A 23782-nucleotide genomic window follows, 5' to 3' on the forward strand; every position below is an offset into this window, starting at 1 on the left:
TCTTCTTCTAAAAGTTGTTGTTGTTGTCCAAACCAAAAATCTGACATAGATAAACTAAACTTTCTTTTAATTATTCACTAAAAACACGGCACTGTTTAATTACACACGAATTCAAGTACGTACTAGACATGAAAAGTATGTTTTTGTTTTACTTTTTTTGGCTACAAAAAAGGGCATTCAAATCCGATTTTTCGTTGAAAGGTGAGTGTTTGGGACTGATATTCAAGTGAAAGCAGAAAATTTATGATAAATTTTCAGTATACCCTGAAAATTGTGAAAATAATATTCACTCCTGTCAACCCACACTGCGGGGCAAGTGCAAACGACACTACCGGGGTAAGTGCAAACGCACCTTTAAGCCATGTAACATCAGATATAAAAAAAATCATCTCAAAAATGGTTCAGCATTATATTAGAGTGGTCAGAAAGGGTATCCAAAGTGTTGTATCTGAAGCGGATATTCAAAATTCCGTAATGCCTTGGCAAATGAAGGTCTTTTGCTTCAAACAACAGTCAGCAAAACTGAGGTGCCAAAAAGTAATTAAAATTGCAGAAAAACAGCAAATACATCAAAAAAGTTGATAAAACATACCGGAACATGTATTAAATTCGTTTTAGTAATGATACACTGACGCATCTTTGAATAAGTTTGGGAAAAGCATTGCGTTTGCACTTGCCCCCATAAACGGGACAAGTGCAAATTTAGAAATTTTTTCACAAAAGTGCCGTTACTTTTTACCAATATTTTTTAATTTTTCACTTTCAACGGGAATTTGTTGAGAACCATTTTAATGATGCAACGAACGATAATTGATAATTTTTGAAAAATTTACATATTTTTCTAGGACATGTGAAAGTTGAACTATGGTGAAAACCGTTTGCACTTGCCCCGGTGTACCTTAACAAATTGTCCCGTCTCGTTTTCCTTCGGAAGTCGAAACTGAAACAAGACAAATAAAACTCTCAAAAACCAACAGCCACTGATTTCAATCAGGGCCGAATCCCACTTCGTGCTAAAGGAAAGTGAAAATTTTATTTGCAAAATTGCGTAGCTCAACTTAACAGCACTTAAGCGCCAACAACTATAAAGTTGATGTGCTGGAGTCTCTTAAAACCCGGACTTTCTTCCCAGGGGTGGGCTTCCAAAGAAGACAAAACAAAATGGTGTTGGCGAAATGAGGGAAGTTTGTGTAGGTTCACGAACTTAGTCGCCGTGGTAATATCCTAGTTCTTTGCAGCATAAAATGACCAAACACAATGCTTAAAAAGAGGTTCACATAGGTACTAAAATGCAAACTTACCGATAAAATCGTCCTTTCACTTGCACACATGCTACCGCCAGCGAACTTTCCCAGCTGGGGTTGGATGCCAAAACGTATAGCCAGGCCGTTAACTGCCGAGATCGTAGTAGGCTCGATTCACACTTGCGCGGCACGTACTACTAGGGCGAATTTACGGGGAAAAATGTTTGAAGGCAGTAGGTGTAATAACCGCCTTACTCAGGTTTACTCAAAATGCAGCTTATTTTACAAAAACCGACCGAACAACTCCAGGATCAAAATGCTAAGACTGCCAGGTGGAATTTCCATTTTAACGAAATTTCACATTTCAGCACACAAAGATCCACTCTCAATAAGACTGACGTGATACATGTTCAAATTATGCATTGGAGATACTACGGATATTACCACTTTGCCTACTACGGGCCGTTACAAAATGTTTGTCGAAATTGATCATTTCTGCACTTTTTCATCTTTGGCTCTGAGGGCCTCATCTGTTTTATTCTGATCCCTAATTAAGTAGGTTCTAATAAACATGTTTCTATTCCAGGACGGAACCCCTAATGTTGCCTACGAGGGTGGAAGTATAATGATGATCAGCAGCTCCAGCCTTACCAAATGATCTGTGATATCTGTGCACGGACGCCAAAAAAACTCAAAAACACCACACATACATTCTCAGTGAATTGTCTAAGTGAACTGATACTACAGCTCACCATTTGCTGTACTTTATTATTATAAATCCTATACATCGTATTTACACAATTGGAAAGTTTAGCCGAGACTGTACAATTTAAGAAGCATGTTTATGCTAAGCACCAAGTTTTGTCATCTTCTAGTCAGAAATAAATTAGTTAGGGGTATTTGGAAACCATCACAAAACGTACGTTCACACAAAACTCTGTAACAGTGGCTGAGCAATCGAAATAAATCGAGCTTTTTTTTTGCAACGGCGCGGTGAGTCTCTCATTCCGAAAGTCGATCTGCTCTCTGATTCCCACTTTGTAGGTATTTTCCCGCGGGGTGATCGGCAAACGGAGAAAATTAGGTAACTTTCGGTGGGCGCATTTCCCGAGATGTGCGTTTTAGCGCCGGGCATTGACTTTGGCCTTCTTTTGAGAACATTTAGGGCATCATCAGGACCCATCCATTCCCATCTCCGAGGGTTGGCTTTCCTCAAGAATAGCCGACCTGCTGCTGTGCATGTTCGTGGCCACCCAAGTGGGGCGGGTGGTGTCCGGCGGAGGCCTCATGTCACACCATCAAATTAATGAACCCGTGGTGGTTGAAGATGGACGCCTTGGACAGGGCACAATCCTCGCTCATCGGGGTTCCGCCGGGGCTGTCGTTGCTGCTGCTGTTGTTGTTCAGATCCGATCGAAGCCCATTGAACAGCTCCTGGCCACGGGGAACTGCGAACGACACAAATTGATTAGTATCACGCATTTCCGCACTACTGAAGGGGAAAGGATTCTCACCGTGCTTTTTCTGCCTTGCCCGCGAGTTTTGGAACCAGACCTGCGTGACCCGCTTGCTCAGTCCCGTTGCCAGGGCTATCCGTTCCAGGTCCTGCCCGTCCGGATTGCTATCGATCTGGAAGTTGGCCTGCAGTATCTGAATCTGTTCCTCGGTGAATGTCGTCCTGATCCGCTTGGTTTTGTTCTTGCCGTTACCTTCCGCATCGCACCCGTCCTCACTTGAGGCCGTTCCGTCATCAATCAGCTCCATGTAGTGTGTCTTGCACAGCACCCGATCGTCGATGATGGCAAATTGTTCCCCCGTCGAGAGCTGCCGACCGCAGGAATCGCACGCAAAACACGCCAGGTGAAACACGAAATTCCGCGCCCTCCGGACCCAATCCGAGGGCGAAATCGACCGGGCACACTTGGCGCAACTGGTTTTGTATTTTCTGTTAATCAAAAAGACAGAAGCAGAAAAAAACACAAACGCATAAATGAATGAACAATCACTTTACACCCACATTGCTCCCACACAACAGTGGAGAAAAATGGTTAGGAAACTTACTTGATATAGTCGGTTTTGCAGTAGACCTCGCCATCCTTGAAGTAGCAGGAGGCTTGCCGTTCCAGGGAGCAGTAACAAACGCTACATCGCAGACAGGATCCATGCCAGGTGCAGCCGCTAACCTCGAACAGGTACCGGTCCGTGATTTGTTCGGAACAACCGCCGCAGGATTTGAATTCGGTCTGGAAATAAGAGAAAATCTGAAGTTTATTACATCTGGAATTAAAATTTTCTACAGATACGTTGATAGATTTGAATAAGTGAATGAGATTAAAAAAATAAACTTAGGTTTTAAAATTATCTTTTACTTGTAAAGACGTTGTATAGTTTAACAAAGATTGTGGAGTGAATGTTGATAATTTTAATGGTAAGCTGCTTTCCAAGGGATAAAACATAATTTTTGAAATTCATGATTTCTCAAAAATCACTAGGTACTCTTGCTTTATGATTTTTGTTATACTAGGCAGGCCTGTTTCAAATAACCGAATAAATAAAAAAAAGCAGGCCCTTTTTTCAATAACAGATACTAAGTATTAGCGTAGATCGAATGAGTAGACTAACTCAGTTGATTGAATGAGATGATTAACTGAGTAAAGCACAATGATAAGTTTAAGCTTCTGTAAGCGAAACAAGATTAGTAGGGGAAATTCGGGTAAGACGGACACCCTGAGGTAGAATCGCAATAAAAAATCTGACATTTCTTTTCTCATCGCAGTTTTCGTGCAGATGGGCAGTTAAGGTTGTTTGCTATCGCATAAATCATCGGAATTAGTAAATTTCTGCTATCAAGACTGTTTTTAGACTTATCTAAAAGTCGATTTGAGATCATTTTTGAATTTTTCAAACCCTGGGGTTTTAAAGCTTCGTTTTGGTCCAAAACTCATCCATGATTTTTTGAAGAATTTTTAAGTAACGTTTACAAGAGTATTCTTGAACTTTTAGGTTTGTATGGGAAAATTGAATATTTTGTAATGAAAAATCAACATTATTTTTGTTTCTTCTGTGGAACCGAGTCTGCTAATGGTTTTTGTGCCAATTTATAAATTCTTTCAAGGAAATTTTCCGCTGAATAACTTTGTCGAATATCATAACTTCGTATCTTTTTAGACAAAAATGATATTAGCTGTTTAACAGGTGTATGTTTTTTTGGATTGATAAACTATGAATTCAATTGACACCACTGCTTGTGCCCACGAAGTATGGCATGAAAAGTGGTCCTGCAATACTTTGCTGAATTTCTTGCTTATCAATGCCAAAAGACATACACCTGTTGAACAGCTAATAACTTTTTTGTCTAAAAGATACGAAGTTTCGACAAAGTTGTTCAGCGGAAAATTTCCTGTAAAAAATTTATAAATAAATTGGAACAAAAATCATCAGCAGGCTTGGTTCCACAGAAGAAACAAAAATTATGTTGATTTTCCAATACAAAATATTCAATTTTACCATACAAACCTAAAAGTTCAAATTTACTCATGTAAACGTTATTTAAAAATTCTGCAAAAATCATGGATGACTTTTGGACCAAAACGAAGCTTTTAAGACCCCAGGGTTTGAGAAATTCAAAAATGATCTCAAATCGACTCAGTCTACAAAAACATGCTTGCAAATTACACTTTTCTAAAATGTCCTGCTTTCTTCTCGATTTTAAGTTGATTTTTCGCGGTAACTTTAAAAAAAAATTCTTTAGTTTACTTTTTGGTTAACTTTATTTAACAGCGGATTTTACCCGGCCTTGCTCGGGTTCACAAAATTATAAATCAAAATGAGTTGTTTGACTTTTCAAAATTTTGGAAGCTTTATATTCATCATTATAAGACATTTGTCAGTTTTTTTTTAAAGTTTTTATTGAGATTATTCACTGTGTTTATTGTTTTCATATAATTGATAAACTTATGGTTATGAGATTTTAGTTAATTTCAAAATAATTTCCCTTGAATGCTTAATTATCCTATCATGAAAAACATTTTTTTCACCTACAATTTTTGAGAAGCTTGAATAGCTTTCGTTTTACATTATTTATCTTCAAATGATAAAATTGTTTTTTTTTTATTTTTCTTATCCCCCATCTAATAAAAATCTCTTCTGGAGATCATCTTACTTTTCAATATGGTTTCCTGTTCAAAAGTATATTCTAGTTTTATTTACTTTGAAATTTCTGAAAAGGCTTCCAAATCTTGTTGAACCATGTTTAAGACTTACTTTTCATGTTTTCAATTGTGTGTTTGCTTTTCGCTTTTAAATTTTACACTGTTCTATGAGTATTTGTTCTCAAATGTTGAAAGTTTCACTAATAGTTTTTTGGAGTTATCGAAAACAAATCATCTTAACTAAACTTCTGTTCATTATAATGTTATGAGGAAGGTTTTATTTGAGGTTTATTTCAATGTTTCTATTCTTGGACACCCCATTAATTATTGTAAAGAGTGATCAAGGTTAAAATTTTGAAATACCATTTGTTTGAATTCGCAATACTTTACGGTTCTACAATAAGCCTTCCCAAAATGGAGGGTAGAATTGAACACATTGAATAATAACTCAAAAATCATAAATTGGTCAATGAAGTTGAAACTAAAAAACTCAGATTCAATTATCTTATCAATTTTCTAATCCCTCGATTAAATTCCCCGACGGCTATCAAAGCGTTGAAATCGAAGCCTTCAACTTATAATTCTGAATCTTATTACTTTTCTTTCTCTATGAGGGATTCTAAAATTATGAAAATAGTTGGTTCTTAAAAGCTGAAGTTTTCTAAAATCTGTTCATTAGTTTTTCAGCACTCAGTTCAAATAGTAATTCAGCTGAAGATGTCGATTCACTGTTCACTATTCAGTTCATTGTTCATTCTTGAAGACTCTCAAAGCACCCCAGCGCTTTTAAAACCACTACAGTTCAAGACAATATATACTTTACAAGTTAATTGTATTTTTCAATACAACATGTAAGCTCATTATTGCATTAAAAAATCTCGTACCGGTACCACGTGCTTTCAGCAGTAGAAGGTTAAAAAACACCTGCTAAAATTTCCCCTTTCAAATCTTTAATGCTTAGCAAGCTTTGATTTGCTTTCAGTACACGTGAACTCTGGATGGTCGTTTCTTATGCCTGGCTCATGGTGATGGTGAAAGCAACCCGCCAATGGAAACGAAAATCGACTGGCAAAATGGGTGCCATGACTTTTGGTTCGTGTGAATAAAATCGAAAGTTGTATGAGAGGGTCCTTTTTCTTAGGTGGGAGGGGCTCAGAACTATTACTAAAACCTCACCCTGGTTCAACTACATCTCTGTACCGAATTTCAGACTGATCGGTTAATTGGTGTGGATTTGTATAAGGTGCATATAAACAAACAATCAAACCAACAAACATATATAGTTCAACTCATCTTTATAGATTAGATTTTTCAACCATCTGTTGAAATAACGGAAAAAAATTTAAACTTCTTATTGATTAAAAAGTAAAAAATAAAAGTTATTATTACATTACCGAGAAGAATCAACCATAAATCGAGAAGATAAAATGAACGGTGACCAAATCCCAGTTTATGGAAAATGTTTAAAAAATAATTTCTACATTCTATGTAAGCACATTAATTTTGTTATGCTATTTTATCGTTGTTTTCGGCGAGTTTAGACTTTAAACTTGCCGTTAAACGTCGATTGAACACCATAACAATATATTGCGACGAGAAACACATCACTAGGATTTTATATGAAAACGGTGGTTCGGATAACGCGAAAGCTCGGATAAGCAAGGCTCTACTGTATTTAAAGCTGTTATGCCGTCACTATCAATATTGGATCTTTGATGAATGAACATATGTTTGCCATGTACATCTAAACGTTGGAAGATTATTATTATTAGTGTAAAGCCCGACTAGAGATGTGGTATTGGGCCAACGTTTTCCATTATTCGGCCAAATATTCGGTCGAATATACCAATGAGTTTTAATGAAAAACCCAAAAACGATAATTTCATTTTCCTTCTATCACTTTTCCAAGTGAATTTGAACTAATTGACAAATGAACATTTCATCACAAATTTTTTTTATATTCAATTACCTAGTTGTTACAGGGTGACAAAAAAGTCCGGTCACACTTTTTTGGGGTCGCCTGTAGCCTACACGTTGAATCTCTCTGGTGCCATCTATATGTCAAATGAAAGGGCTAACTTTGCTGACCAAAGTGACAGATTTTCGTTTCTGTGCAGTTTGTTTACATTGAGTTGTGAGCCAAGGCAGAGTTAAGAACAGCTGTTATCGCTGCTCGGTTGGCGCGCAGATGACGAGATTATTTTTCGGACGAGAAGCTGTTCATTTTGGAGCAAACAGTCAATCGCCAAAATTATAGAGTTTGGAGTGTGAGCCTCCAGCAAGCTCCTGCGGACAAGCTGAACGTTTCCCGGTTCCAAAATAAGACATCAGTGATGGTTTGGGAAGCCATTTGCAAGAGAGGTAAACTGCCTCTTATTTTTATCGATAAAGGGGCCAAAATCAACGCAGCTTACTACCTGGGCACGGTTTTGAAGAAAAATGATCTGCCTCAAGCTGAACTATTGTTTGAAGACGATTACTACTACTTCCAGCACGATGGCGCCCCATCCCACACCGCAAAGGTTGTTCAGGCGTGATGTGAGGAAAACTTGACCGATTTCATTTCGAACAATGAATGGCCTCCGTCGTCTCCGGATCTGAATCCACTGGATTATTTCGTGTGAGGATACATGATGTCGAAGCTTAACGACTATAAAATAACAAACTTGGAGCAATTCAAGCGATTTGTCACGAAAATCTGGGAAGAGCTGCCGATGGAGTACTTGCGCGCCGCTTGCGACGACTTTCCGAGACGTCTGAAGCTGGTTCGATCAGAGAAATGTGGTGTAATTCCGAGATATCGTCTGGAAGGTATCTTCATGAGTTACTGAATAAAGCTTTGAAAGCCAGATTCAGATTTTCTTCTTATTTTTTGAAATATTGAGATTTTCCTGTGTGCCGAACTTTTTTGTCACCCTGTACAAAACGTATAAATAAAACAATTCTATCTCGGTTTCAAATTAGATATTTAGATATGAAAATTATTCTCATTAACGTGAGTAATGAAAGCGGAAATACACACAAATGTAATAAAGACATCAAATCAAATGGTGTTTCAAAGATTAATAATACATAGTATAGCTGAAAGCAACAATTTGATTAGAGTAGAACGAAAATGCAAAATGAGGTCATTAGAGCCAAAGGGGTATAAGTGCGGAAAAGCTACTTTCGAGTAAACACGCTTTTAAGTTTTCGTGTTGCGCTGTTTTCGATATATTTTTCGAAAAATTGTAATTTTGAGTTCAAACGTAAAAGTATGGAAATTAAAATAATCCGAAAAAAAAACATAAAATTGTTTAAAATGTGAAGAACCGTGTAGCATTATAAACTCAAAATAGACCATTTCTGCACTTACACCCCGGCTCGGCTCTGAGGGTTTCATGTAAATACTCAAAATTTAAATACACAATTGATAACTCAAGAAAACACAAAACTAGATTGTATTATTGTATTTAGACTTCCAGAGCTCATCCAACAATCTTAGCCACTTCCAGATGAAAGTTTGAAGCAAAATTTTTCATGATTATTATCAAGCAATTCCAATGTGTAGTTACATACTTATCTTTTTTGAGAACTGATTTTTTTCCATCATTGTTACAACAGTTATAACAGTTACGCCCACTTACAAGTATTTGTTATATTTATTATCAAAGTTCGTGAGGGTCATGTACTATTCATTTGCCTTCAAATTTAGAATAATGAACCACAGCATCACAGTATTCAACGTTTTTACATTATATTACGAAAATTAAAAATGAAGTAATCATACTCTCACTTGTTTGTGATTTTCTGACTAAAACGTGTTAATGGAATGCAGAATGAATCCTAAGATAAGAAAGTAGCAAATTGCGTTAAATTCAGATTCACAATTGAATCCTCCAACTAAGAAACAAAGCTATACTGATTATACTTAGGTGACTCCTAGAACAAAATTTCGATCAATTTTTTGGCCTAAAACCACCTGCGCGGTCGACATTGGGCGACAGTAATTCGAGCATACAAATTTGGCTTAAAAAAAACCATGTCGGAAAAAATAACACGTTCGCTCAACTGTTCAGTCCGTTCGACAAGTCTGGATTAATCGATTTTTTTTTCAAATGTCTGGTGTAATTTTTCATTTGGACTAGGGTGTTTTGCCAATCGTTGGACCCTTACCCATTGTTGCACGGTATGACTTAAATTGTCAATATTTCTCTCAATCGTATTCAATACGATCCTTACATAACCAGAGAAAATATCGGATTGTGCAATTATTGGTCCGCTCCATCTCCTCCCGCCCCATTGTTGTACATACATAAGTCCGCTGAAAGATTTGTATGCAAATTTCAAATTTATTTATTTGTTACCTCCCAAAACTTTGTTTAGTTGCTTTAACTGTCAAAAATAACAATAATTTTTTTGTAAAACTCAGGACTCAATAAATTAGTCCTGAATTAGCGCAACGTGTTTTGATTTGTACGGGAAATAAAAATTTACAAAACGTTCAAAAACCCTTTTTTTTATTTGTGAAATAATTTTTGGTTCTTGTAATACATTTCATGTGAACAAAAGCCAATGCTAACTTGTACCCCAGAAATGACATTCGATGTCATACAAAAAATTCAAAATTTAAATTTAAATTTTAATGTTTTGAATTGGTTATTTGAAAGCTGTTTAACCGTAGGAAGAAAATAAAAAATCGCAATTATCTGCTTTGAAAAGCCATTGGTTTATTGATTTTTATAACCTCCGCAATAACATATCATGAAATTATTGAAGCCTGCAATTTATCAATACTTTTTAATGGGTTCCAATTTTTTTTTTTTTAATGGTTTTAACCTTGTTTTGGTGAAATACTTTGCTTCTTCTCGTGTTGGCAAAAAATGAAGCTTAAGAAAAGAAAAAATCAATATCTAATCAAAAACAAACTTCATTTCAAGCTTATTTGAATTTCCTGGATGATTTCATATGCAATTGTTTATTCCTCCATACAGAGTTGAACACGTTCATTGATTACATGCAACTGAAAAAAAACTCGGATTGTCCTTTAATATGGCATATTTTTTGCTAAATAAGTGGTTATTTACGTTTAATTATTAATTTCTATTATTTTTTGTGCTTCACTTAACTTATTTCCAATCAGAATTTTCATATTATGTGCACTCAATGTTGATTTTTAATAATTCAACCTTTATTCTCACTTCATATTTTCATAAATATATTTTTTCTATCTTCAAATATTAAAATTGAAGTTTTGAGATTATTAAACTAATTGAAAAACATACATATCTATGTATTAAAAAGTCGGGAAACTTGCAATATCCGAAAAGTGTCAAAGTCACTTAACTCTTTAATGCATGACTTTTTTTAAATGAGAATTGCAGTTATTGACTCAGTGAAATAATAACATTTTAATTCAAATAACAAAACTCAGCAGGTTTGAAGTTGAGTTTTTGAAATTCTTAGTTCATTTTAATACGGTTTTGCTGATTTCTTCAAAACCTTGTCAATTGGGTGCAGGGAGGTGTTTGTGATTGATTGAGGTTTAAAAATTCGTTAGAATTTGTAAATCTGAAGAAATAACAGAAATTTTTCAAAAACTACTTTTTTCAAAAAAATAAAAAAAATAGATTTTTGCAATTTTTTCGCATATCTTGTTCGATTGTGTGAGATACAATACATCAGAATATCCTGATAAATTTACTATGGGCTAATTTGTTTTAACCTCTAGAATATTTTTTGTGAATACATCACACAAAAATATCTACGCGTTTTCTAGATATTTGGATTTTTGATTAGTGTTGTTTTTAAACAACTAATGCATCACTAATGCAAAGAATCTTAAAATTGTTCTAAAAACACTGTTGTTTTTTTTAAATTTCGAAACAATAAATCTAAAAAAAAACTGTACTTTATGGCAACCGCGAACCCCTTGATTTTGATAATAATCTTGCCAAAATATTGTACAGTAGGAAAACTTCGACCCTAAATTCCCAAAAACTCGAAGTCAACGGTTGGAAGTCCCAAAATATTACAGACATTTGAGTGAAGCTTTATTTGGCTCTTATTAGTCAGAAAAATTAACAGTCATAACTTCGTGAAATTTGATTTGATCAAAACAGTTTTTCAGTCGGAGAATCGTTGGGAAAGTTTTCAATGTGAAATGAATGCTTTTTGAAGATTGATGAAATGCTACAAAGGTAATATTCAGTACAAATAATCCCACTTTTATGAAAATGATATTCAAAATTAATTAATTTTTGAAAAGATATATTCAATAAATCAGCCAAACGATCTGAAACTTTGGGCGTGGTTGAGTCCATTTTTAAGTTTTAAATTGTAAAAATGTTATGTAAAAATCGATCGACTTCCAAGTGAGTCCTAAAGCAATTATTTTATAAAATCACATTTTCTTCAAAGGGGTAAAGAGGGGCAAAACAGATTTCTTCCTTCCATCCTTTCCCCTGAAAATAGGCAAGTTTTAAATACCATTCATTTCATTCTATGGAATTTCAATATCACAAAATTTTATGTTGGTAGGACATATTTATAAAGATAAAAGCTCAATACTGGAAGGTCAAATAACACTTCAATCAGATGGTTCTGGTTAAATTCAGCGACAGATTTGAGTTTCTGAGGAAATTTCATGTGGATTTCATTTGAACAAGAAGTTCTAGTAATAAGCTTCCATAACAAATATTAGCCTCTTTGACCAAATGGTGGGTGAGCCTTAAGAAGGTTTTTAAAATGTGCAACTATTGGAAAAAATCGAACAACATTAGGCACGACATAAAATTTGCCTGTGCAACTATTGGGCACAGACAAGCTGTTTCAAATGATTTTGTAAATTTTTATGTCACTTTTCTCAAACACTTGAACTTTTGGATCTTGTTGACCAATCCTGTATAAGTGCAATCGACAAAAAAATCGAGTGAATTTGGTTGAAACGACTGAAAAACAGCATTAAAATCCAAAATCATGTGCTTAGCTGTGCAACGATTCTTCAACAACGATAAAAGCGCAATATGGTATCGACGTGCGTGTGGTATTGCGCGTTGTTTTTCGAGCGTAGCCAGGAATCTAAATCGAGTGTCCAGTGGCAAAAATATCCAACTGTTCAGACATGCCTTTCTCTGTTCAAACGCTTTATCATCAGCATTTTGAGATCAACAGCACTTCTATAAATTTAAAATTGAACATAAATACATTGAGCTAAAGTTAGATATGATTTAGAACAGTGGTTCTGAAACTGTTCCCTACCGCCCTCAACAAAATTTCTTCAGAATTAAGTGCATATCTTTTTAGAATATTGTTGAAGTAACGTGGAAGGAAAATCAAAACAAAAAGTTGATAATAAACTTTAAAAATTTTATTTCGCTTGAACATCCACCCAGATTAGTACCAGAATTAAATACCTAAGTAAATTTGTTGACAATAGATTAAAAAACCTACGAATGAATCCAAAAAAAATTCAGCTTCTATGACACAAAAAAGGATTAGTTTTATTTTGAATATCAAAGAAATTCCAAATAAGATTTAAAACTATTCTGCCATAAAATTGAATTAAATTAAAACCAACGTTTGAATCATGTCATTTTATCATAAATAGGACGTGATTGAGCTCTTAAATTTACCCAAACTCAGAAAGTAAAGGCCAGTTAATTCTTTATTTAAGCAAAGAAATTGAACACAAACTGTCAACCTTCCATCGAAAAGTGATAATGCTTCATGGTGCATTTTTCAACATTCATGTTGATTTCTAATTAATTGATGCAGAACTCTTCGACTCGTACACTTTTCTGTAAACAACAGCCGGAGAGTTCTTTAAGTGTCAGGTCAAAAGTAACTGAGAGTTCGAGCCTAAGAGTAAACATCGAACACAGTTGTGCTGGAAACGTTTTTCAATAGCTGTCCGTCAACTGCATCGTTGGTATAAAGTAGCGAGTGACACAAAGATATTAAAACGACTAAGTATAATCGACTTAAAATAACTGCACTGTTATCAACACATCTCATGTTTGCGTATTTACATTAAAAATTTCCACGTCCTTACCTTCATTGTATTGATATCAATTTCTGAAAGCAATCCTAACAACCGTCGGCTCTTGTCAATTTCAGCAATCTCGTTCTCGTTATTCGGCGGACTGTATCCTCTGCATTGACAGTTTTGATAAATCGCTTTATTCCAATAAACTTAAATTCACAGCTGTTTAGCTTGTTTCCACCTATCTTATTTCGTTTTTCACTCACAAACACCCCACCGATGACGTATTTTTGCCTTCTTGAGGGCTTAACTCTTTGATTTTTACACTTTTTTATAAATCTTCTCCTTCCCAAAACCAACCACTTGAACCCGCAGCCTTTGACGGCAACTTTTGAACTGATATATTCTTCCTTCTCCACCCCGAGCAGATGAACACCAATGGATGTCTCTATGATCTCCTCACATCACAGCAGGTAGCCCTATCGCTTCGTCTAGACTTGTTACACCGATATACCGACTGGGTTTTGAGGTTTCGAACTAAAAAAAAGCACCGAACGAACCAACGGTCAATTGATCAATGTGTGGTTGTCTACCTCCGACTGGTGACTACAACATCTTCTCTCGACGGACTTCAACGCTCGACTGAACGAGAGTCCCCGGCTGCTCAGCAGATCAGCAACATCCCAAAAAAGCTACCTACCTTCCTATGGAAGGCATTCTGTATCTTAACGTTTCCATGAGCCATCATCTCTTGAGTTTGGGCGCTCCTATTCTCTTCTTCCTCTTTATAGTTTCGTTCCGTCCAGGCAATAATTGTTTACATAATCCCTTTCGAGAGGCCTCTCTCGAAAAACCAACGGCTTCTTGGTCCGGAATCGGATGGAGTTTATCGAAGTAAGCGGTGAAACCACTTCCCCCTTTTGACAACCCAACGAAAAACAACAGCAGAACGAACAAGAAGAGAACAGGAAAACGAATGCGAGCAAGCAAGGCGGGAATCGAACCGGAGATGATCACCGGCAACATAACACGCCCCTTCAATAAAACGGTGACTCCTAGCGACCGGCAGTCACTCTCTCTTCAATTTTCACGCACTTGAGCGGCGAAGCCGAAATTGAGCCAAAAGGGAGGAAAAGCATGGAGGGAAAAATACCTCGACCATTCACCCTACCGCACTCTAGTCATAGTTTTATGACAGTCGAATGTGCGCGCGCGCCCCTTTTTCACTCTTGTTTCAATTGTTCGTTCGGTTTTCGGTGGCTGCATGTTTGAGCTAGCTGCTATACCTACAGCTTTCTTGTTGTTGTCTCGCATTGTGTTCTGTGAAGCGCACCGCACAGTTGCTGCTTTGGTGTAACTTATACCTACCTACTTGTTAAGAGGAAGCAACCGTGTTTTATGATATTTTTCTTTTCCCTCAAACGGGGTTTCAACCCCTAGAACGGAAAACCGATAAAAAAAAGTAAAACACATGACTTGACTTTTTTTCCTTTATTGTCGTTGGATGAGTGTAGAACTTTCGATATGACACTACCGGCAACTTCGTGTTAGATTCCTTCTCCCTGTTCGTACAGCGGGTAACCACCGTTTAGTTGATGGGGGTTGACGTAGAGAATAAGTGTAACTTCCGCTACCTGGGACCCTTCGAGAAAGTTTTGAGGTCCCGGAAGGTAAAACAGAAAAAAAATCAAATAAATATACCTTTGCGACTTTTATTGAATCGCCCCTAACTGTCTGAACCATTGTTGTCATGGTCGCAAACTCATTCAGTTGTGGTGGAGTGGTGTTAGAAAAAAAAGCAAACAAATTGTTATGTTTACTGACATGCCGGTTGCTAGTTTGTAGAGCTTAAATCGTGGATATTGGCATTTTGGGTTTTGGAAAGAAAAAGATTAATCTAGTTCTCGTTACCTGATTTTTTTCAAAATTTATTCATTGATGATCACACTAATCCAATTGAGTCTAACACACTGTAACAATCTTTTTATAACCGTACCCCAATTTGTTACATTTCTTCATCACAATGAATGAATATTTTCAAGCCTCGCCGCTGCTGTGTGCCTGCATGTATATGGAATTGCTTTAAATATTTGGATATTTGGATAACATTAGTATAAAAATTATCATGTATTAAAGTAAAGTAGATATCGTCGTGGTATGCTGGAGTGACGTACATACATTTTTTGTTATCGCCAATAATAGAGTTTTTCTCTTTTCCTCCATTATTCATTACTCTGGGACTCTTCATGAAACATGATCTGTATAATCTATGAAAGATACTTACAAAATGTACATCAGTTTATCGGCGGCATCGGTTCTTTCTAGTGAGAACATTTTTAGATAATAGAATGAAGTTAGAAGAAATGAAAGATGGTGAAACCAATGTCACAAAAGGTAGTCGTTCATATGTATGAACAAATTTGTTTTGTTTTGTTTTGATACTTTCAAGATTATCCGAGGATAAACCAGCCTTAAATAATTTTATATACAAAAAAACGCTTATTAGTAACAGATTTTACAGTTATCTTGTTTGAGAGCCCCTCTCACCCTTTTTTTTTTTTTGTTAAAATAAGCATATGTTTTAAATTTCTAGAATATCGCTTAAAACTTTTTCCATTAGTGATTGAACCACAGTGTGTTTCGTTGAAGAACTTGAAGCAAAAAAAATACAATAATAATACGAAAATTTTTGCATGGGCAGAAAATAGAGCTTTTTTCGGTTCATTTCCACCTAAAACCAAAATATTTGGTGGGTTACTCCCTCATAATTTTTTTTATTTCAGAGGCGCTAACTCTCTTAGTTTTCACTTTCAATATTTTTAAAATGAACTGGTTGCTTACAATATCATCCAAAACTTTGAAAAAATTTCAATATTATTTCAAACTAGTTACAGAGCTATTAAAACAAAGAAACTTGCATTGTGATTGTGAAAACAATGGAGGATATTTTATTTAAAATAAAGCTCAACGATTATGAAAATCAGTTAATACTACACACTCCTTTGTTTAACTCAAAAAAAGGTTTGACCGCGGTTCAAAACATAGTTCGATTCTAGTAACTTAAAGTTAAGTACCGTTTTTCCTCCTTGCGATGGTTCAAAACGGAGTTCGAACTGTGAACTCATCCCATTCGTGTCATTTTTGCCGAACTGCTATTCGAGTAGCTACGAATAAAGGCATAAAAAGAGTTCAAATTGAAATTGGGCTGTCGAACTTAGTTTTGAGTATGCTAGTCACAACTTAGTTTTGCAATTGCCCAGTCAAACTCAAAGTTGAGGGCAGCCACTGAAGTGCTGTTTTGACCTTGGTTAAATCATAGTTCGATTGTTCGAACTAAAGTTGAATTCCATTTTTCCTACTTGCGATGGTTGAAAACGGAGTTCGAACTGCGAAATAAAACTAATCCCATTTTCCTTCGACGAAGGATTAAAACTGAGATCGATCTAATGAACTAAAATTAAACCCTCTTTGTGTATGTTGAACATTCAGTGCATTCAGTTCAACATACGAATAAAGGCATGAAAAAAGTTCAAAATGCAGTTAGGCTGTCGAACATTGGTTGGAGTATGCCAGTTAGAACTTAGTTTTTTGTGATTATTCAGTCAAACTCAAAGTTGAGGGCTGCAACTGAAGTGCTGTTTTGAACCAAAACAACTCGTCTGCTGTCTGTGGTGCAAGTATCACTACCGGTTTTACGTGCTGCTTTCTTTTTCAAAAATCCAAGTGTTTCACTTCACCAACGACGCACGAAATTGAGCAAGGATCCAGATCACTTTTTGTTTTATCCGGAGAATCTGAAGAACACTCAGTGGAACCTGTGAACAGCCAACTGCCAAGGCTTTTCTGGAACGGAATATCGGGCAATACTCTTGTTGTTATTGGTCTTCTGGACGTGGAATCAATTTTGTTGTGACGGTATGGCGCGACGCAATAAAAATAAGCTACAAATGAACAATTCCACTGACGATGTTGTATCGCCGGACAAACAAGAAGAAACTCGTCTAAAAAAACAACGGATCGAGGTAACAGCTGGTGAGACGAACAATGATGATCGTCATGAGTTGGGTAGCGATCAAGGTGGTGTTGAGATAACTCTTTTAGAACTACATAGAATGATAAAAGAGGACATTATGGAAGCCAGTGAATCGACTAACGTACGACTTGATAGCATCGCGGAGAATATTACAAGTCTATCGAAAAACGACACCATGAAGTGGAAAAAGTAAAAGCTTCTCAGCTATTCATTTCAAATAAATTCGAGGATGTCGAAATTTCACTTGATGTCCAAAATCGAATATTTTCCAATGAAGTTGGAAATTACTGAGCTGAAAAATAATCGAGCTTAAGCTCAACAAAATATTGAAGAATTGAATTATAAAGTAAACCAACTTGAGCAATCTTACATCGAGAGTCACTTGTTAATTTATAATGTGGTGCAGCTAGAGAACGAGAATCTTGACAGCTTGTTCGACAACATCATGCACGCTCATATTTTTTTAACCATTAATGACTTTTCTTGAACCATTTTTTGAGATTTCCGATAGAACTGTCATAATTGTTGTTTTTTAACCATAGTATACGTTTCAATTTCAAGCATTTCGGAAGTTCTAACGAAAAATAATGAAAATGGTTAAATTTCAACCGTAATATGTAAAAAATAACAGTCGCCATCTTTTGATGCGCAGATAACTTGTTTGTTTTTCGGCAGCTACGCGTAAAATCGACCGATAATTTTAGTTCATTTTCCAGCTCCATGAGAATCACCTGATAATAAAGCTTGTAAGTCAACTAGATTAAACAAAAGTAGTAAAAATTAAACATATTTTTCAAACATCCTCCACGCCACTAACATTTTTTTCTCTCAAACAGAACAAACGGGCAAGGAAATTTTCTACCATCGCACTGCGGATCACAGGTTGCTATGAATCCGGATCAGGAGCTTCCAGTGAAAATATGCAGGAGCAGGATCGGGTACTTCGCATTCATAGGAGAGAGAGACGTAGAAGAGTCGAACAACGAAATGTAGAGGAAAACGAAAATAAAATTATACCAAAAGTTCCACAAGTATTTCAGGATGGATATTCATAACCACATCAATTAACAGGATTCTAAAATAAAAGTTCTATTGATAAAACTCTCATTGATTCTTGTGTTCTTCGATCATTCTGATAATTTTTTCCTTAATTTCTGCTCATTTTCACAGTTTTTGATCATGCTTGAAAAATAACCATAATCCAAGTTCTCCTCGAAATCCCATTTATGAGTTTCCGCGAAAAACTCATAAAACGACTTAACCCACAAAACTTCGATTATGGTTATTTTTCAAGCATTTATGGTTCAATATGGCCGTGCGTGTGAGTGTGCTGGGGCCTGGGGATATTTTGCGGTTCTTGGAAGTTCTTGGTATCGTACGTCTCACGTCATTGAACGCCAAGGGTGTGTCACCGGTTTTGGTCCGGTTTATGAACGTTGCGCTAAAGGATAAGCTAATGAGGATGGATCGGTAAAAACCGCTGAGCTATAACAATATTAGGCTGAACGTCAATTAACAAATCTATTTCAATCATCGATTAACGAACTTAAATCAACGTCTAATAAGTATTGCAGGGAATTCAGGAATGATAACAATTACAAGTTTGTTTGGTTTGCGAACGGTAACGTTTTTATAAAAAGAGATGAAAATTCAAGAGCATTGAAAATAAGTGACGTACATGATTTACCGGATCACAATTAATTACTTGAAATATTATCTGGTTTGTTTGTAATAGATAGATAAATTTAAGTATTAGGTACTTTGAGTTATATAAAAATTGCTTAGATACTTGAACGGAAAATAACTTATCAGTGCGGTGGCTTCAACAGTTGTAAAAACTTCTTTGCTGCAAAACGAAATAAATAAAGTTAAAAAATAAAAATCTTAATTTTCAGTTTTGAAAAAGGCGCATGTAGGAATTGCTATAACTTTAAGAAAACCATTAGTAAATGTTTCTTTAAAACATTTTTTGATGAGAATCAGCGTTCTTACTTAAATTTTGCATGTTACTTTCCTTTGATACAATTATCATTAAAAGCCTGGAGTGTTTTATTGAACGTTATATATTTCCTTTTAAGCCCAATTTTAGTTACCCATTACTGTTAAGATTTAACAATCTTGACTTCTTTGTTTTAAATTGATTTTTAAAGTTTTTAGGAATTTTTAAAGGATGAATGTACCACAATTGGTATAAAATTGTAGAAATTATGATTGTTTTACTATAACAATAAGTATGGATGGGAAGAACAAAACATGATGAATCTATCGCGCTTCAGGCTAGTTTGCTATCGAATTACAGGAATATTTACACAAAACAGAAAGATAGAAATACATTTTTTTAAATAAAGCCGGAAAAGATCTCAAATTGTCACTCGATGTTGGAACATCACGAGGGGAGGAACAATAAAAAAGTGCAAAAAATAAATAAACTGAAATAAATTGCACGAATGCAACACAATTGTATACTATATTATTGCACAAAACCTATTGTTGGCAACTGGGTGCACATGTTCAGCTTAAAGAGACTACAGGCACTTTCATCTGAGCATACAAAAATTGTGGAATTATTTCCAAGGATAAGTTGTAAAAATGAAAATATTTTTAATATTTTTTTGGATACCAATCAAAGGGATGTGTGACTGTTGTTAATTAGTTGTAGAATTAGTTTTCCAACATATGAATATAACTTCAAGTGACATTTGGATAACACCAATTATAACAAGGATATTCCAAATAACAAATTTTAAATAAAATTTTCATATAAAAGAAGTTTATCAATCCAAATCACTAACCTTTCCAGGCGTTGATTTTTTTATTTTTCTAAATGACAAAAACTTGAATAAAAATGAAAAATATTTTTTTAAAGAAAAACATTGATATTTCATTGTACTGGAATAAATTTGGGCCATTCCAAGCACCCCTCAACTGGAGAAATTATTTTTATTTGTCATTATTCAAAAACAAATTTCACAGAATTAAAAAGGTTGATTCTTTAGCTTTACTTTTCTTCAAAAGATTTACAGTAAACTTTTTATAGAATTGAGTATATCATCGTTGAACTTTAAAAGTTTCAGTATGAAAATAAATTGGTTTTCACCATTATTCTATATTTGAAAAAAAAACTTCGTCAATAATCTAGCTATATCTAAAAAAATTGCAAAATAATGGTAAAAAAACTATATTTGAAACATAACATTAGTTAAAGAATAATCGGAATTGTTAATAAAGGTATCTATTTTAAAGCGTTGTGACGTCTTTTAAAAAATTCTACTGTTTTTTTTTTTTAAATTGATGATTCTCCTAATAGTCACATGTTTTCGCAAATTGAGGATTTCTATGAACTTTTTGAGGAAATTCAATGTAAATTTCAGAATGAAAATCGGTTCAACAGGTGGTGAGTTACACCCGGGTAAAGAATACGATGTGACGTCACGAAAATTTATTTATTTCTTTTTTTCGAAAACGTTCAAGACTTTTACTTCAACACTATAATAGTATTTTTTCAATACAAGTTTAACATAAGAATGCGCTTCAATAAACGAATTCAATTATCAAATTTTTAGCGAAACTAGGAAACTAAATATTTTTTCGCTTAAACGCGGTTGTTTTTAAACGTCTCTAATAAAAACATAAAATCGCGCTCGTAAAACACTTGGTTCGAGTATAAACATATTATCATAAAATGAAATCCTCATTGCGTTTTTTAAAAGAATATTTGAGAAGCATAATGCACGTAGCTATCTGTGATTTGAGAAAAAAAAAACTAGCGAAAAGATCAAGTTCTTCATATATCTAAATTAGAATGAAAAAAAAAATCGCTATTAGCTCCTTTTTATTACTTGCTGGCATTATGTTCAAGCATAAGTATATCCATGGAATAAATCCAATAAGATTCAAAGAATCTTTGAACATGGTAAATTCTATGGATTAACTTTTTCTAAGTAACAAATTTATATTCAGAAAATAATTTTCAAATAAAATTTTTCAAAAATAACTGCCCTTTATTGAAATTTCCACCTTCCAGAAAATTCAAATCGAACCTCATTTTTACATAAAATTCCACAAAAGAGACTTTCAACTGATTTATAAACTTAAATCAATTGAAATATGCAGGTTCAAGCACAAGGTCCCATGCAAAATTTGGAGTAGATTATACTACAGAAAGGGGTCGCACATTAAACCTGAAATTTGTATTCAATTACGTGGAATTTGTTCGGGTTGAACAAAAAAAACTGTTTTTCATTAATAATTTTGGCCTTTATCAACCGATGTTTTCTTTTAATTTGAGTGTTTCAAACGCTTCAATCATTACAATATTCTATCCGACGCATTTCGATTTTATTTATCATAAAACAGTTATAAAGCTACCAAAAACGGGTATAAATTCTTTTTTTTTACCATAACCCTTATCGAAATGGTACCGTGGGATGAAATGTTTGTCATAATTAAAGCTTCATAAATCACTATAATGAAAACAAATCGGCCGATATAGATTCCAGAAATTGGTGGCAAACTGGGTTTTCATATTATTACAAACAAAATTCTCATAATTCCATACAAATTTTAGGCTTATTGAGCCATGTATTTCCGTGGTCCGATCCCACAAATTTAGCATTGGACTTTGTGCTAGGCCTAAGATCTATTTTAGCTAGCAGTTTCTAAAATTTTCATAAGCCGGCTGATTTGGGCACTCTAAGGAGTGTATTCGAAAAATACCCTTTGTTTTGTGAATAACTTTTGAATGCATGGATGGAAATTCAGCGATGTAATGTTCACGTATGAAAATTTTTGTGATGTTTTTCAAGTTGTTTTTGAGATAGCGTCCGATGAAGAAATTTGTCTACAACAATTTACTATGAACCACTTCTTCTTCTTCTTCTTCTTTTAAATCAAGGCAATTATAGATTATGTTTGCAGTTTCCTGAAGCTTGACCTTCAAAATAACTCAAAATTTTCTCCAGCAAGCGAAGCCTTGCAGGCTTTGCAATACTTTTAGATGGATTCCGATTTTTTATATTTTGAAATGGTTATAACTTTTTTCGTGAAATAGTTGGCTTCTTCTCATTTTCTTGAAAAAAAAAATTACAATAGGTAAAATCAATATCTAATAAAAGACAAACTGGCCAAATTGCCTGGATGATTTCATATGCAAAAATTTCTTCTTCCACACAGGTTTCCGTTCAAAGTTGAACACGTTCATTGTTTACATGCAACTAAAAAATCCTCGAATCTTCTAATGTGACATGTCTGTTTTTCTAAATAAGTGAATTTTAACGTTTAACTATTAATTTCAATCATTTCTGTGCTCTTATTAACGGTTTCTACTCAGAATTTTCATATCTATCTCATGCACTCAATGTTGATTTTCAATAATTCAACCTTTATTCAAAGACACTTCATATTTCCATAAATATATTTTTTCTTCAAATCTTCAAATATTAAAATTGTTTGAGATTATTAATCTCGTTGAAAAACATATCCATGTATTGAAAAATCAGACAACCTAAAATGTCTTAAAAGTGTCAAAGGCACTCAAACTGCTTTGGATTTGAGGGACTTCTTTTTTATCAGATTTATTTTGAGATCCTTTATCCCGACCATCCACTCACCATTTTATGCAAAGAATCTAAAGATTGTTCTAAAAACACCCTGTTTCTATAATTCCAACAAATCTTAAAGATCTGTATTTCACTTCAACAGCGAATCCCTTGCTTTTGGTAATAATATTGTCAAAGTATTGTACAGTAGGAAAACTTCGACAAAAAATCTCAAAATACTCAAAGTCGAAGGTTTTAAGACCCGAAATGTTACTTATCATTTTCTCAGAAATTCAAATCTCCTGTCGAGCTAGACCGGAGACATTTGAGTGAAGCTTTATTTGGCTCGTATTATACCGAAAAATAAACAGTCATAACTTCGAGAAACTCAATTTGATCGAAACAGTTTTTCAGACGGAAAATTGTTGGGAAAAATTTCAATGTGAAATGAATGATGAAATGCTGCAGACGTTACATTCATTACAAATAATTCCACTTTCATGAAAAAGATATTCAAAATAAATTAGCTTTTTGAAAAGATTTATTCAATAAATCAGACCAACGATCGATCGACTTCCAAGTGAGTCCTAAAGTAATTATTTTAAAGAACCACATATTCGTCATACGGGTAAAGGGGGGAAAACAGATCACGTCCTTTTATCCTTTCAACTGTAAAAAGGCACTTTTTAAAAAAGTTTTAAATACATTTCAGTTAATTCTATGGAATTCCAATGACACAACATTTTATGTTAGTAGAACATATAAAGTAAAAAGGCTCAATACTGGGCAAATAAGGTCAAATAACACTTCACTCAGATGGTTCCGGTTAAATTCAGCGGCAGATTTGAGTTTCT

At 34.6% G+C, this 23782-nt stretch overlaps 2 protein-coding genes across 3 annotated transcripts in view; one reads left to right on the forward strand and one right to left on the reverse strand.

The window, feature by feature from the left end:
• The window catches only part of LOC129756858 (integrin alpha-PS4-like), a 39198-nt gene extending 36986 nt beyond the window's left edge, over positions 1-2212 (forward strand). The window contains exon 8 of the mRNA XM_055753897.1: positions 1831-2212. Within this exon, the coding sequence (XP_055609872.1) occupies positions 1831-1902 (72 nt within the window). The 3' untranslated portion in view covers positions 1903-2212. The remainder of the gene's footprint in view (positions 1-1830) is intronic.
• LOC129756859 (LIM/homeobox protein Awh-like) lies at positions 1952-13986 on the reverse strand. 2 transcript variants are annotated; one of them, XM_055753899.1, is made up of 4 exons: positions 13428-13986; positions 3306-3487; positions 2759-3189; positions 1952-2692 (listed from the first exon to the last, which is right to left on the reverse strand). In XM_055753899.1, the coding sequence occupies exons 1-4, from the start codon at positions 13431-13433 to the stop codon at positions 2535-2537; spliced, it is 777 nt and encodes a 258-aa protein (XP_055609874.1). In that variant the 5' UTR covers positions 13434-13986; the 3' UTR covers positions 1952-2534. The 2 variants fall into 2 exon arrangements, with proteins under 2 accessions (XP_055609874.1, XP_055609873.1); XM_055753898.1 differs by having other exon boundaries at positions 1952-3189.
• Between the last annotated feature and the right edge of the window lie 9796 nt (positions 13987-23782).

The sequence above is a fragment of the Uranotaenia lowii genome, chromosome 3 (assembly GCF_029784155.1).
Source record: "Uranotaenia lowii strain MFRU-FL chromosome 3, ASM2978415v1, whole genome shotgun sequence".
In the NCBI taxonomy this organism is placed as follows: Eukaryota; Metazoa; Arthropoda; class Insecta; order Diptera; family Culicidae; genus Uranotaenia; species Uranotaenia lowii.